This window comes from Rhododendron vialii, chromosome 11a, assembly GCF_030253575.1.
Source record: "Rhododendron vialii isolate Sample 1 chromosome 11a, ASM3025357v1".
In the NCBI taxonomy this organism is placed as follows: Eukaryota; Viridiplantae; Streptophyta; class Magnoliopsida; order Ericales; family Ericaceae; genus Rhododendron; species Rhododendron vialii.
In genome coordinates, this window is record NC_080567.1 from 28,269,999 (window position 1) to 28,285,767 (window position 15,769).

At 37.2% G+C, this 15,769-nt stretch overlaps 1 protein-coding gene across 1 annotated transcript; it reads right to left on the reverse strand.

The window, feature by feature from the left end:
• Positions 1-10,308: 10,308 nt before the first annotated feature.
• On the reverse strand, positions 10,309-11,306 carry LOC131306449 (uncharacterized). Its single transcript, XM_058332680.1, has one exon. The coding sequence runs from the start codon at positions 11,105-11,107 to the stop codon at positions 10,694-10,696; it is 414 nt and encodes a 137-aa protein (XP_058188663.1). The 5' UTR covers positions 11,108-11,306; the 3' UTR covers positions 10,309-10,693.
• Positions 11,307-15,769: the final 4,463 nt, after the last annotated feature.

Below are 15,769 nucleotides of genomic sequence, written 5' to 3' on the forward strand. Positions count from 1 at the left end.
GACAGATTTCCAAAACCCACGAAATTATCAGCATATAACAGATTTGTTCAAGACTCAAAATAAATGATCAAACTTGATTCTTGTACATCTAACCAACACTTAAACATGTAAAGAAGGTAGGAGATCCCTACCTCGAGGGTTAGAAGCAAGCCCGAACATGGAGGAAACCTCAAAGTGCTCCGATCATGATTCTTCTTCGATCAATAGGAAGATCTCGTCGCGTAGAACAACTTTAGTACTTGGGATTTTTCCGAAATCTTATTCTAAGGCGATGAAATCGAAGAGAGAAGTTTGGAGGAGAGGTGAGAAAGAGAGAGAGTCGGTCGAGGGAGTAGAGAGAGAGAAACGTGTGTGTGTGTCTGCCCGGAAAAGAAAAGAAATATATGTGGGGGAGAATTATCCCCTACACACACCTTCACTTATACACCCATGCATATTACACTTGCATCCCGAACTTCTAAATTCTAGCACATTCGACATCCGAACTCATTCTCCATTTTATATCACAACTCATGCCTTAATAAAACATAAAGAATTATGGAAATAAAATACGGGTCTCTACACTGACAAATGCAGGTTAAGTCCAGAAAACGTTTAAGAGGAGTAGCATTAAAGACCATAAAACTGTTTTTCTGCATACCAAACACAGGAAAATGAAACATATGATAAAATGTTTGGAGGGTGATTTCTTTATCAAGATCATTTGTACTCTCCATCAAGTATGATATTTACGAATTCAATCAACTCAACATTGAATCCAAAAAAAAAACTTTTGACATCAAGAACACAACTTTTTCATAAATGATTAGACATGCCGAGTTCTCGTCGAATGAAACAAAATTGTTCTTCACCAAGGGGTTTTGTGAAAATGTCCGCCAATTGCTTGTCGGTACTAATAAAGTTAAGTTCAATATCCCCTTTTTGAACATGATCTCTTATAAAATGATGTCTAATCTCAATATGTTTTGTTCGAGAATGTTGAATTGGATTCTTGGTTAAGCTAATTGCACTAGTATTATCACATTTAATAGGAATATGATCATATTGCAAATTGAAATCCTCCATTTGTTGTTTGATCCACAATATTTGGGCACAACAACTTCCGGCCGCTACATATTCCGCCTCGGCGGTAGATAGAGCTACGGAATTTTGTTTCTTGCTATGCCAAGACACTAGAGAGTGCCCTAGAAATTGGCAAGTCCCACTTGTACTTTTACGATCAACTTTGAAACCTCCAAAATCCGCATCCGAATAACCAATTAAATCAAATGCAACTCCACGTGGATAAAACAATCCTAAGTCATGAGAACCGCCAACATATTTAAAGATACGTTTAATAGCTTTTAAATGCGATTCTTTAGGACATGATTGAAATCTAGCACACATGCAAACACTAAATATTATATCCGGTCTACTTGCAGTGAGATAAAGTAATGAGCCGATCATACCTCGATACATCTTTTCATTGACGGCCTTACCATTCTCATCTTTGTCTAGCTTAGTTGATGTGCTCATTGGTGTGCTCGTTGGCTTTGATCCTTCCATGCCAAACTTCTTAATAAGTTCTTTCGCATACTTGGCTTGGTTGATTAGGATCCCCTCATTAGTTTGCTTGATTTGAAGTCCGAGGAAGAAGTTAAGCTCCCCCATCATACTCATTTCAAATTCACCTTGCATACACTTAGCAAACTCTTTGCACATATTATCATTAGTGGCACCAAAGACAATATCATCAACATATATTTGAATAATGAGCATATCTTTACCTTTGGCTTTAATGAAAAGAGTAGTATCAATTTTTCCACGAGTAAAGCCATTGTCAAGCAAGAATGAACTAAGTCTATCATACCATGCACGTGGTGCTTGCTTCAAACCATATAAAGCTTTTGAGAGTTTAAAAACATGATCGGGGTATACATGATCTTCAAAGCCGGGAGGTTGTTTGACATAAACTTCCTCATTTATGAACCCATTCAAAAATGCACTTTTCACATCCATTTGATAAAGCTTGAAATTTTTGAAAGATGCAAAGGCAAGTAATATGCGAATAGCCTCTAATCTAGCTACCGGTGCAAAAGTTTCTTCAAAATCAATACCTTCTTCTTGATTATAACCTTGAGCAACAAGTCTAGCTTTATTCCTAACAATATTTCCGGATTCATCTAGCTTGTTACGAAAAACCCATTTAGTACCTATAATAGTGTGATCAAGAGGCTTAGGTACTAATGCCCAAACTTTATTCCTTTCAAATTGATTTAACTCATCTTGCATGGCCAAAATCCAATTTTCATCATCTTGAGCTTCCGGAAAGTTTTTAGGCTCAATTTGAGAAACAAAAGCTTGATTTTCACAAAAATTTCTATGAGACGAGCGAGTGGTTACCCCTTTCGAAACTTCTCCAAGAATCAAGTCCTTTGGATGGTTTTGCACGAATCTCCAATCCTTGGAAAGATCTTGGTTGTCTCCCATGGCATCTTGAGGTTGATTTATAACTTCATCTTCTTTGATTTGAGAGCTTTCTACTTGAGTATCACCATCAACTTTTTCTTGAATTTTCAAGTCATGAATCTCATGTGTAATTTCTAAGTCATCATTATCAACAACATCCTTAGTAGCACAAGGATTAGATTCATCAAAGGAAACGTGAATAGATTCTTCAACAAGATTAGTGCGCTTATTATAAATTCTATATGCTTTGCTAGTAAGAGAGTAACCAACAAAGATGCCTTCATCCGATTTTGAATCAAATTTACCCAAGTCATCTTTTCCATTGTTTAATACATAACATTTACAACCGAAGGCATGAAAGTAATTGATGTTGGGTATTCTACCATTCCAAAGCTCATAAGGAGTTTTCTTGAGGATAGGCCTAATTAAAACTCGATTCAAAATATAGCATGAGGTATTAACGGCTTCCGCCCAAAAATATTTTGGCAAAGAGTTTTCACAAAGCATAGTGCGGGCCATTTCTTCCAAAGTACGATTCTTTCTCTCAACTACTCCATTTTGTTGAGGAGTACGAGGTACAGAAAAGTTATGACCAATACCATGTTCATCACAAAACTTTTCATATAAAGAATTGTCAAGTTCTTTTCCATGATCCGTACGAATGTTAGAAATAACAAATCCTTTTTCATTTTGAACTCTTCTACAAAGTTTAGTGAAATTAGGATAAGCCTCATTCTTATGAGCTAGGAACATCACCCATGTATATCTAGAGAAATCATCAACAACAACAAGACAATAATAGTTTCCACAAAGACTTGGAGAGCGAGTTGGTCCAAACAAATCCATATGAAGTAATTGCAAAGGTCTAGTAGTTGAAACAACATTTTTGGACTTAAAAGAAACCTTGGTTTGTTTTCCTTGTTGGCAAGGACCACAAAGTCTATCTTTTTCAAATTTGATTTTAGGAAGACCTTTTATCAAATTTTTTCTAGAGAGTTTTGAAATAGCATCCATACTTGCATGTCCTAGGCGCCTATGCCAAAGCCAACTATTTTCACTCAAAGCGGAAAAACATTTTATATCACAATTACTTAAATCATTGAGATTAAAAACATATACATTTTCAAATCTTTGTCCAACGAAGAGTGTCTTGTTGCTTTTGTCATTTTCAATGATACATTTGGATTTTTCAAAGATAACACGATTTCCTCTATCACATAATTGACTTATGCTAAGAAGATTGTGTTTTAAACCATTAACAAGTAAAACATCTTCAATAATAGGAGAATTACCTATATTGCCGATTCCTATGATTTTACCTTTGTTGTTGTCTCCAAATGTGACATGTCCACCATCTTTAGGCGAAAGAGAATTGAAAGCCCTCTTGTCACCGGTCATGTGTCTTGAACATCCACTATCAAGGTACCAACTTCCTTCCTTGAGAGAACTTTTGAAGCATACCTACAATAGCACATCAATTCTTGACTTTTGGTACCCAAATCATCTTGGGTCCTTGAAGGTTAGCATTGATACGGTTCTTAGGAACCCAGACCTTTTTTGCATTAGAAGATGAGTATCCTTTCATAGGACAAGTAGGAGAAATATGACCAATTTTACCACAATAATGACATGTCAATTTAGAATGGCTAGAAGGAGGAACATCTTTTCCAAAAAGATTTTTGTGTTGAGTGGGATTATAACCAATTCCGGCCTTGTGAAAAGAAACCATTTGTTTTCCAAGAAGAATGTCTAAACTTTCTTTTCCATTAGTGAGTTTTGAAAGAGAATTAGTTAAATCATCAATTTGTTTTTCTAAAGATTCGTTTTTGGAAGTATCCTTCAAATACTCTTTTTCTTTTTCCAAAGAGGTTCTTAAACTTTCATTTTCTTCCTCCAAAATATCTTTCTCTTCAATTAAATCATCTATTTCTAGTGAAAGATCTTTAGCAACCTTTTTAAGAAATTTGTTTTTAGAAACAACCTTTTCAAATTCTACTTTCAACTCTTTATAGGCAATAAATAATTCATCAAAGGAATAGGATGAGTCGAGATCTACCTCGTTTTCTTCGATGGCCATGAAACACAAGTTAGCGACCTCTTGTTGCTCATCGTCCTCATCGGAGCTACTATCGTCACTATTGTCCCATGCGGCCATCATAGCTCTCTTTTTGTCCTTCTTTGAATATTTTTTTGCATATGGACATTCACTTTTGATGTGGCCGGGCTTCTTGCACTCGTAGCAAATGATTGGATCCTTTTTACTATTTTATTCTTTGCCTCCATCTTTTCTTGAAAATCCTCTGCCTTTGTGAGATGCTCTATTTTTGAGGAGTTTCTTGAACGTTTTTGTGATGAGCGCCATTTCATCATCCTCACTTTCGTTGCTTGAATCCTCCTTGCTTTTTGATTTGCTTGTTGTACTTTTGAAGGCAAGATCCTTAACTTTCTTCTCTTTTTCACCCTTGAGGTTGTGATGCATTTCCTCCGTCATGAGAGATCCCATGAGCTTGTCCATCGTGTATGTTGAGAAATCTTTGGATTGTAGGATGATGGAGGTGGTAGTGTCCCAATTGGTTGGCATGGAACGGAGCACCTTCCTTGTCATTTCGGATTGACTGTAAATCTTTCCAAGAGCTTTTAAACCGTTAGTAATACTAGCAAATCTAGCAAACATTTGAGATATAGATTCATCCGGTTTCATTTTGAAGAGCTCATAGCTATGCACAAGAATATCAATTTTGGACTCCTTAACTTGACTATCTCCTTCATGTGACATTTCTAACTTATCCCATATTTCTTTAGCCGATTCACATGCGGAAACACAATCATATTCATTGGGAGTAATAGCACAAAAAAGAAGGTTCATAGCTCTATAGTTCTTTTCTATTGAAGCCTTTTCCAAATGACTCCACTCATAATCTGGTTTAGGCATAGTCTCTTCTCCAACTTTCTTAGTAGGAATAATGGGACCATTTTTGATAATTTTCCATAGATCATAATCCGTGGATTGAATAAAGATCATCATTCTATTTTTCCAATGAGAGTAATTTTCTCCGGTGAACAAGGGAGGTCTATTGGACGATTGACCTTCGATACAAGAAACATTACTAGTGGTTGCCATGGATCTTAACTCTTAGATGGTTAAATCTACAAACAAGAGCCGAGGCTCTGATACCAATTGTTACCCAAATTATGCAACCTAGAGGGGGGGTGAATAGGATTGCTAGTAATAATTACCAATAAAAATTTATCTCTAACAATATATGCAAACAATAAGTATGCAATCAAAATAGAGAGATAGAGAGATAGAACCCGTTTATAGTGGTTCGGTCCGGATTTGTCCACGGTCCGGCCCTACTCCACTTCTCCTCAAGCAATTACTTGAAGGTTAGACTAATCTTTAAAAGATTACAACTTGTAAGTCTTGCGGGTGCTTACAAGAACCGAATGCCTCTAGCTTTCCCGAGGAGCTAGCACAACCGCAAGAATTTTCTCCGAAAACTTCTCAAAAACAATAACACCCAAATTCCAACCCGAATTTGGTCTTCTAAGCTTTCAAGTGTTTGACTCAAACACTCACTTAGGAAATACAAGTATGTGAAGAAGGTATGAAAATTATCGCTCACGACTTGTACAAATTTTCTCTCAAGAATAATATGAAAGTGGAAGAACAATGAGAATTTTTGGCTTTGATCTTTTGAGAATTTGCTCTTGCAATAATATGGAATGTTGTAGCTTGTGTATGTACTCATTAATGAGTTCTTGATGCCTTATATAGCCATCCATATGCTTCCTAGCCGTTGGAAACTAGCCGTTGGAAACTAGCCGTTTGAAACTAGCCGTTTGAAACTAGCCGTTGGAACCTAGCCGTTTGAAACTAGCCGTTGGAAACTAGCCGTTTGAAAGAGTGGTCATCCGGGTGGTCGTCCGGTTGTCACAGTTTTCTGTTCAGACAGCCGGCTTGTCAGCCGGTTCGTCAACCTGTGGCTCACAATTTCATCTAAATAAACCGTTAAAGCATGTATTGAGCTCAATAAAGTCTTTGTAAATATAAATCATGAATTCAAGAGACTTTATGCTATATTTCAAGGTCACGAAAATATTTAATTCGGGAATCGACTTTTCGATAATTTTGTATTTGCCGAATAAAAATATCATTGAATTAATCATCAAAATAATTAATAGAGATGCATATAAATTTTCACAAATTATAATGCATACATTTTTCAACACCCTTGATTGTCTGACTGCATGTGGAGTAGGTATTCATTACCGAACCACATATATCTATGTGTTCTTTGTGATTGCTCTCTCTCTCTCTCTCTCTCTCTCTCTCTCTCTCTCTCTCTCTCTCTCTCTCTCTCTCTCTCTCTCTCTCTCTCTCTCTCTATCTCTCTCTCTCTCTTTCTCACTCTCTCTGATTTGTTCAATTATATAGCAATAATCACGTCCATTTATGTGTTTGTTAACGCTTCTGCACTACAACTCTATCGATCCTAAAAGACAACATTTGAATAGGCCATGGAGAGAGATCGCCAGGGAAGTGAGAAGAGATTACTAGGAGAATATTTTTTGTTTCTTTTAGAATAAAAGTGATCCGACATTTAAAGAGTTGCTCATGTTTGTATGCATAGATATTATTTGCTCTGTTTTATTATATAGAAGATTATTATGATTATGTCACATATTTCAGTCACAAATATATCAACATTGCAATCTTGTCCATGCATGCCTGTACGTTGTGGACCCTCAGAGTATATTAGTAGAGATTAAATTCTTTACACCATCGGTGTAAACATTTGTTTCCTCCAAATCAATTATATTGCGCCACGTCGCCATGTTTTCTTAATTAGGACCACTGTTTTGCAACATGACGCAATGTAATTAATTTGAAGGAAACAAATGTTTACACTGTCGATAGTAAAGAATTTATTCTCATTAGCATTATGGTCAAGTCATCCAAGGTTTTTATTAATTAGGAAAAAATACAGTTTTGTGCAGGCTTCGAGAGTCAGGGCTTGTTTGGCCGCCCCATTAATTCATTTTGTATTTTGCATTTCCGAAGTTTTGTTGTTTGAGCGTTATTATTATGGAACGGATCCTGTCAAAATGTAGAATTAAAAATCACCACGGGATCGATGAGTTTTTTTTTTTCATTCTAAATTATACTTTGACTCACAAAACTCTTTTACAAAAATTTATTCACATATCATTTAAACTCTTATACGAATCCCTCATTCTAACTTTTAGAGGATTGACAAATTCTCCTAGTTTTTTTTTATATGTGCAGAATAAAAAAAACTAGAAATAAATGACTAAAAAGGGTTCAGATTCTCTTCAATCTAAGTTTTGGACTGGACGAACAGTCAAAATCTGAACCATACATTAGTATAATCAATCATTCGGTTTTGATCAGAAACTCTTACCAAAAAGAGAACACTGATCGGTAAATTCAAACTTTATAAATGATTCAGCTTTGAACTGTCTCATCTAATTCAAATCAAGAACCGGAAATGATGCAATTGCAATTCACAACAAGCAATACGAGCCCCCATTTTGGGCTTAAGAGTATGGTACAGGTCACTCTGCACATTTAAAGGGGTCCCCTCTATCTTATCCCTTAGCTTTAAGTACTTGCCTTGAAAACTTCATGCGAAGCTAAAGGTTGAGTAAACTGACCAAAAAACTCCGCAATTAATCCGTGACATGAAAAAAACCAGATCACAATAAGTTTGCATCGCAATCAGCCCAAAGAAATGTGAAACCCACATCGCCCTTTGACTTGGGCTAGAGTTGGAAGGAAAAGAAAAAAAAGAACATAGAGCAACGAGTACCTCCTGCTAGAGGGCGTTTTCGCTACCTCCTGCTAGAGGGTGTTTTCGCTAAGCGTTAAGTTATGAATTGCTTCTTGTAGTTCATAAACGTCAAGTTGTTTTCACTAAACTATAAATTGTAAAAAATGTATTGGGTAAATAGAAGAAAATGTATTTTATGTTTGAAGTTAGTGGAAGCAACTTAACTTTTGACAAAAAGTTTTAATTTAGTATTAACAACTTTACAAAAGCCGGTAAGTTGTAATGCAAAAATTTTAGTGAAAACGGGAGCAAGTAGACCGTTGGTGCGAAAGTAGTTGGGCCAGAGCCATTTTGTGGCTTGCTACATGTACTGCAATACTGTAAGCATAGCAATGACATTGTTGCATCGGATATTGACTTAACACTACCATAAACATTACTATAAACATGATCTGATTTTTCACGGGATGACTCAAAAATTATTTTGGATTTACGAACCGCTTGAATGGTTTGTAGGGATCCTGAGGTGGGCCACACTGACCATAGCGTTTCGAGTTCAAAACTGGCATTGCCAAGATGGCAAGAAATTAACCTCCAAACAAACATGGTCTAAGCCAGATTCGACGGTTTAATTAATTCATCATCTGTATGTGAAAAGTAAAAGTCCACAGATGACAGATCATGTTTTCCCCCACAATGACTTTACTTTCAACAGTTACATCAGTATATGTGTGGAAAGTAAAAGTCATACTAGTACAGTTCATCATGTCTCGCCCCAATGACTTTTTAATTTTCATCATCGAATTGTCTATTTTGTCCAATTCAAAATTGGTGGTTTTGAATTGGCGGATAAAAAATAAAAATAAAAATTGGGGGGGCTTTTTCCTTCTATACTCCCACCAGCGCCAGCTGCTGCTAATTGGTTCTGGTGTTCAAAGTTCTGTTTGGTCATGAAGGCATTGCACGGGTTTCATTTCCCATGAATTTTCATCTTCCTTTTCTCATCACAAGAAAGGTCAGTGTTCCTCATGCCTCAAGGACCTCAACCATAGCAGCTTTCCCTAGTAAAAGTGAGGCATGCATGAAGACTAATAAATCCTGGAAAGATGTGCAATATATACCATCTACCAGGCACCCATCTCATTGCATACCTAATTTTCATGGCACCGCCATTTTTTTTAATAACCATGTGTCCGAGTCAGCTGGTTATCATGACGTTGTCATTTTGGCAAAGCAAATACTGAGTTATCATGACGTTGCCATTTTAGCAAAGCAAATATTGAGTTTAATGGATTTTTCACGTGACGATGTTACCGACCAATAAAAAACCTCACGTTGCACTGGTAAAAAATACTTATATGGTTATAGGTTAATAAGGGAGAAAAATTGATGGGCCACCGAATCTCAGATGTCATTATGTTATGAGCTGGTGAAACGGAATAAAATGGCGTCACCATTGCAATCTATAAAAATCCCTCGGGTACTTCTCTTGTTAAGAGTGGGAAATTAGCTGTATGCAATTGCTATAAACGACATAATCATTCACACCAAATAAGAACAAGCTTCACAATAATAATGTCATAATATGTGTCCTCTCTTGAGGAAGAATAGGCTTTCACAAGACCACCTAAACAAAGTAAAGAGCAGCCAAAATAGAACCCTCCTTTGACCAGTGGTAGAACTATTTCATAGAACTACGAATTATAATAAAATCCAAAGCACAAGAAGTACTAATAATAGGCTCCTCCATCTTTCTTTCCAGTCTTCACACCATAAAGTCAATTCAAAAACAACCTTTTAAAAAATATAGAATTTTATAGTTCCGTGAAGAAATGAAAAATGTCAACATGAGATAGCCAAAGATGGGGTACTGATGAGCTGGTTCAATGGGTAAATACTTGAATTACTTCGCTCAATACTTGGGTTTAAGTCTCTATTGTTTGTTATTATGATTAAACATGTTCTTTCGTGCTCGTAGCACGCGGTGAAACTTTAATTTCGGCCCCAACAAATTCTCATGTACCAAAAAAAAAATTAGGGGGGAGAGAGAGAGAGAGCGCACTAGAAGGCAGAATAAGATATTCATTTTATCACTTAATCATATGAAACTCAGATAGATTTCCAAATCTTCTTTTATAGCTGTAAGAAACATGTTAGCTAACAATTTTTTTCTAATATTTCGGATGTAATCCATCAACCCATACTCTGTACCCTGCTATACTAAATTTAACTACCAAAACAAAAAACGAAAAAATAACTACCCGACTCTCGCAAATGCAAGATCGGGGAAGGAATAGATGTCCGCAGCCTTATCCCACAAGCAGAAAGGGGCTATTTTCGCAACGTGACCACTAGGGGTCGCGTCGAGCAACCTTACCGTTGCATCCGAGCCGCCCTTCAAATTAAACTTCCAAATCACCATAAGAAAATTAAAAAAACCAACCATTAATCTACCAGAAGCAAGATGACGACCAACTTCTGCTGTCGTTTTTGTTGTTTTGGCTATGGAGGCGAAGAAACCTCCTTTTCCTGGCACAGCAGAGGAGTGCAAGCTTGATCCTGGACCAGACCATCCTCCGGATCCTTCTAGCGTACCGGAGCCTGACCCAGATAACCCTCTTGACCCGGAAGAAAGACCCTCTAATCCTCTCCCCGACGCTCTTCTTCTTCCGGCTAAACTGGTAACTCCTCAGAAAGAGTTGCCTCTTCTCCATGTCCGTGGTCGGGTACTGGTGGTTGAACGGGTAATTACCCGTCTCGCCCCTCGGTTGCCTCCTCTCCGTGTCCGTCGTGTTCAGGTACTGGTAATTGAACGAATAACCCATCTCGCTCCTCGTGAATACCGGGCCCACACCCCTCGCCATAGTCGCATATACACAGAGAGAGAGAGAGAGGGGGGGGGGGGGGGGGGGGGGGGGAGTATATGGAAAGAGTATTTGGAGGGTTTTAGAACGTACTTTGGACTTTTATAGTAGGAGTATCTGAAATTCGTTTCGTTTGTGCCGTCGTCTTAAAAGGGCGGTTGGGAAATTCGTGAGAGGGAGTAGAAATTGGATGATGGGAAAATTAGTAATTACTGGGGCCTTGGGGGGGTTTAGTTTGGATGGGGGGACGATCACGTGACTTTTGTGTACGAGTAAAGTCATGCATAGGGTCCAGCTCAAACAAAAACCAAAAGAGTCCGATCCTCTCCAGTCTAATGGTTTGGACTGTATGAGATAGTCCAGATCGTAATCGTTCATTTGTATAACGAATGATAGGATTAGTCTACACCTATTTCGATCACGGGTGTATTTGGAATAAAATTATGGATATTTTTGTTTATTTTGCCAAAAATATCTTTAAGTAGAAGATAATGTTTTTTTGGCTAACTTAATTGTATGTTAACGACAAGGTGTTTGCTTGTTAGGAAACTCACTTTTTGCTTGCACAAAAAGGCTCTTTGCATCTAGCCAAACAATTAGGGGTTGTTTAAAAGTTTTGAGGAAGGTTCTGGGACAATGAGTTGAGGAAGATAGATAGAGAGATGAGATAATGAGTGAAGAGAAATTTATTAAAAATCTCGCACAAATAGAGAGAGGAAGGTTTTGAGAACCCAAGAGAAACAAATTTGCCTAAAAAGGTTTAAAAACACTGAAAAAGGTTGACCAAAGGCTGCCTAAGTTTTAGAGGATTGACAAATCTTCCACTAGTAGGGGTACGATTAAAAATCGGGACAAAATCTCGTATAAATTGATTACTAAAGTATTCGTAGCACCTAAAAGGTATCGAGAAGGGAATAAATCTACAAAATTTGAAAGATAACCAATCCCTTTGAGGTGTTACATTTTGAAGAATTTTTTTTATGACACTCACTTGACTAAAATCTCTGTGCCTAACCTTAGTTACTACGGAGTACAAAACATTCTCGTAATTTGTGAAAATAGCTGAGATATATATTTGGGTTTATTGTACGCATTCATTCGTAAATAGTCAGAATGATACAAAGTCGTAACAAATCAAATCATGAAAATCCATACCACATGAATCATAAAATTTGTAGCTAACCATAACTACGTACATAAAATCTCTATGATGATAGAAATTATTCAGTCTACCGGAAATCTAATCTCGTTTTGTGGTGAACAAATACTAGCCAGCAATGTAGGAGTATCTATTTTATCAAGAGAAACAGAGAAGCAAAAAAGGAAAAAGACGACGGTGAATATATGACTACTTATAATATTACTATGATAGAGACCTCAATTGATAACCGTGGTAGATTTGGTAGATTGTTAACGAAATGAAATTGAGGTTGGAATTCCAATTGATCAGGATTAACAGTGTGATTATTAGTCCATGTATTACGTTTGTTTTGGATGGGATTAAATGCTAGAATTATTCATCCCTTCGAAAGCGTCACGTGACAATGCTCCAATGCTGCCACGTTCCTCCTCCGCCACACACTTGTGTCCATACGATTAGAAGTGGATCTCATGTCAATATATATACTATTGGGGAGATCTGGAAGACCAAGTGGTGTATTCCTCGTTCTATTGCTATTGCTCGTGGTTCCTCCCACGTCGCCTGCCTTCTCTTGACTTCGAAATATTTTTTCTTCCCATTTTGCAAACGACGTGCCAAATTATTCAAGCAAATGAGATTAAAACAAATAATATTTCATTACTCTGTCACAGCCCAACGATAGTCTTGACTTGAGAGAATAAACAGCTAACGCAAGGGCTACAAAGTTGGGGGGGAAAAAAATTGGGGCCCCGGAATCCGCAATCCTAACAATCCAAACTTGTTTTGGACGATCCGAATTTTAGAAAGAGAAAAAGATGAGAGAGAGTGATCGGGTGAGGGGAGAGAGAGAGAATAAATATGGGACGTCCAAAACACGTTTGGACGGCTGAGATCGCCAACGGGTACCGCCACGTGGTACCCGCTCGGCACCCAAAAAATTTAAGATCAAGCTGAATTGTTGAATTTTTGTTAATTAAAGTTTGTTTTCATGTTTCTGCAGTTCTACGGAACTTTATAAACCCGTTACCCGTACCAAAATTTTCTCTAATTTATTTTGTGTTTTATATTCTGCCCCTTGACGCCCACATTTAACTACTTTAATGACAACACACTCACACATATTTAACTAACCCACCCATAAAAAAATACTTAGAAAAAGTTAAATAAAACAAAACACCTTGTTGCATCACTTCGCTTCAGGTTCCTGTTTTGTGACGGGGAAAAAGAAAGAAACCCATTTGGCTTCAACTTTGTAGGGGAACCAGCAGCAAAACATTATCCCTGTTTTCCTTTGTTTCTGTTGGGAGGGCTACTACTCAGCAAAACATTACTAGTATATGCTTTTAAAAATGATGAAAAGTTTACTAACACAGTAGTATTTTGCACTATAATTCGTCGTATGTATGCAGATGCGGCGCGCGTCGTCTCACTGATTGTTTTAATAAGTATCATATCATTCGACTGCTGATAAAACTGTGCCGACTAACTGAGCATGGTGTGTACGCAATTTCTATGAAATGCTATTGTGTTAATAAGGGGTCTTTACTTCTCAGTAGCCACCACATGGGAACTAGTACTTTTCTCAAAGTCAGAAATATACAAAGTATGTTTTGGTTACAGAGTCAAAGGAGCCAACCCAGGCTGAACACTTTCTAGTTGTTCAACTCCACCCGAGTCAAATTTAACCTTGATCCGAGTCCAATTCTTGTTGCTCTTACTTTCTAGGTTCAATTGAGCTTCTTTACAGAATCCCTTTTACAGCAATGCAATGGACACAAGTCCAAATATTCGGAGCCGTTATGTAAGTGGACGCCACAAAATGCATGTGGAACCCACACAAATCGAACAGCTCCATACGCATTTGCATCTGGATAGCTATGTCCCAATCATCCTCCTTTTAGCAAACCAAATGTAGCATCCATGTGGTATACCTGCTTATCGGAGGAAGAGAGTTCATTTGGTCAATGCGAAACAAGTTAACCTGACTTACAAATAACAAATAAAGGGACTTGAAGTTCCTATAATGCGTTTGTAGGTCACCCCGAAAGCAACCTTCGAGAAATGATCATTACGATCCGAAATAGTCTCTTTATAGAGTTTGTTAAGAAATTTGTTTTGCAAAAAAGTCAACTTGATTGGAGATTGATAGCCACATGGTCAAATATGCATTTTTAGGGAAATGATAATATCAAAATCATTTTTGTTGATGCCAAAACTCTAGTGCACAAAAGGCTTGTACCATTTGCAATGTACAAGACTATTATGCACTGGAGTTTTGGCACCAACAAAAACAATTTTGGCATTATCATTTAAAATGAATCATACTAACCGCCCTGGATTGACATCCCATGGTCTTTTTTATAATCTTATCTTGATAACATCTAATTCTTGTCGCTCTGAATTTCTAGGTTCAATTGAGCTTCTTTACAGGATTCCTTTTACAGCGATGCAATGGGCACAAAATCCAAATATTAGGAGCTGTCACGTAAGTGGGAATCTGCACAAATCGAACGGCTTCAAACACATTTGCATTTGGATATCTATGTCCCAATCAACCTTCTTTTAACAAATAAAATGTAACCCATATTGAATACCTGCTTATCGGAGGAAGAGATTTCATTTGGTCAATGCGAAGCAAGTTAACTTGACTTACAAATAACAAATAATGAGACTTGAAGTTCTTGTAATGCGTTTATAGGTCACCCCGAAAGAAACCTTCGAGAAATGATCATTACAATCCGAAATGGTCTTAGAGTTTGTTAAGAACTTTGTTTTACAAAAATTCAAGTTGATTGGAGATTGATGGCCACAAGGTCAAACAACATGTGTTTTTTTAAAAACAAGCGGTTAGTATAATTAGTATGATTCAGAAAATGAACTGAAAGACAAATATCACTTATTCATATAATGCGTCAAGAGTCTGAATAACTATAGTGCTTCGCAAACTCTAAAAACTGATCGGTTCGGATGGTGACCTGTAGCCCCAGATCCCAAGGGGTCTTGACACTTTTCACAATATGATTCCAAAGGGGATAGATACATCATTATTGTAGATAAGAAAAGTCAAACCATTGAATTGACAACTGTAGCAAATTAGAGAGGCTTGCGGTTTAAGCACTCCATTAATAAAGCAAGATTTGCAGGGCAAGAGTGGTAAGACAGGTAAGAAGATTAAAAAAGTGTCATTAGAGAGAGATTAGTGATTAATGAAAGATGATTGGACTGGATGATATCACGACAGGTGTAACAAACCCCTTTGTTTCACATTCAACACCTTCCAGAGTAAGTTTTGTTCACATTTTTCCAAGTCCTGTTACCAGAAAGAACAAGTTAGGCTTCAGATAAACCAATTTCCTTGAACATCAAGTGTGGTAGGGACTCCCTCTCTGGAGCTTTGATTTCTTTTCTTACTTCTTTTTCGACGAAAAGGAAATTATTTACATTCGTGAAAAGCCAAACGGCACTTACAAAGAAACTCCTTCCGGTATAAAGATGCAAGGAACTAGTAAAACAACCCAATA

Excerpts from the sequence above, each read along its gene's own strand:
- LOC131306449 (XM_058332680.1), bottom strand. The coding sequence starts at position 11,107 with ATGGCGAGGGGTGTGGGCCCGGTATTCACGAGGAGCGAGATGGGTTAT.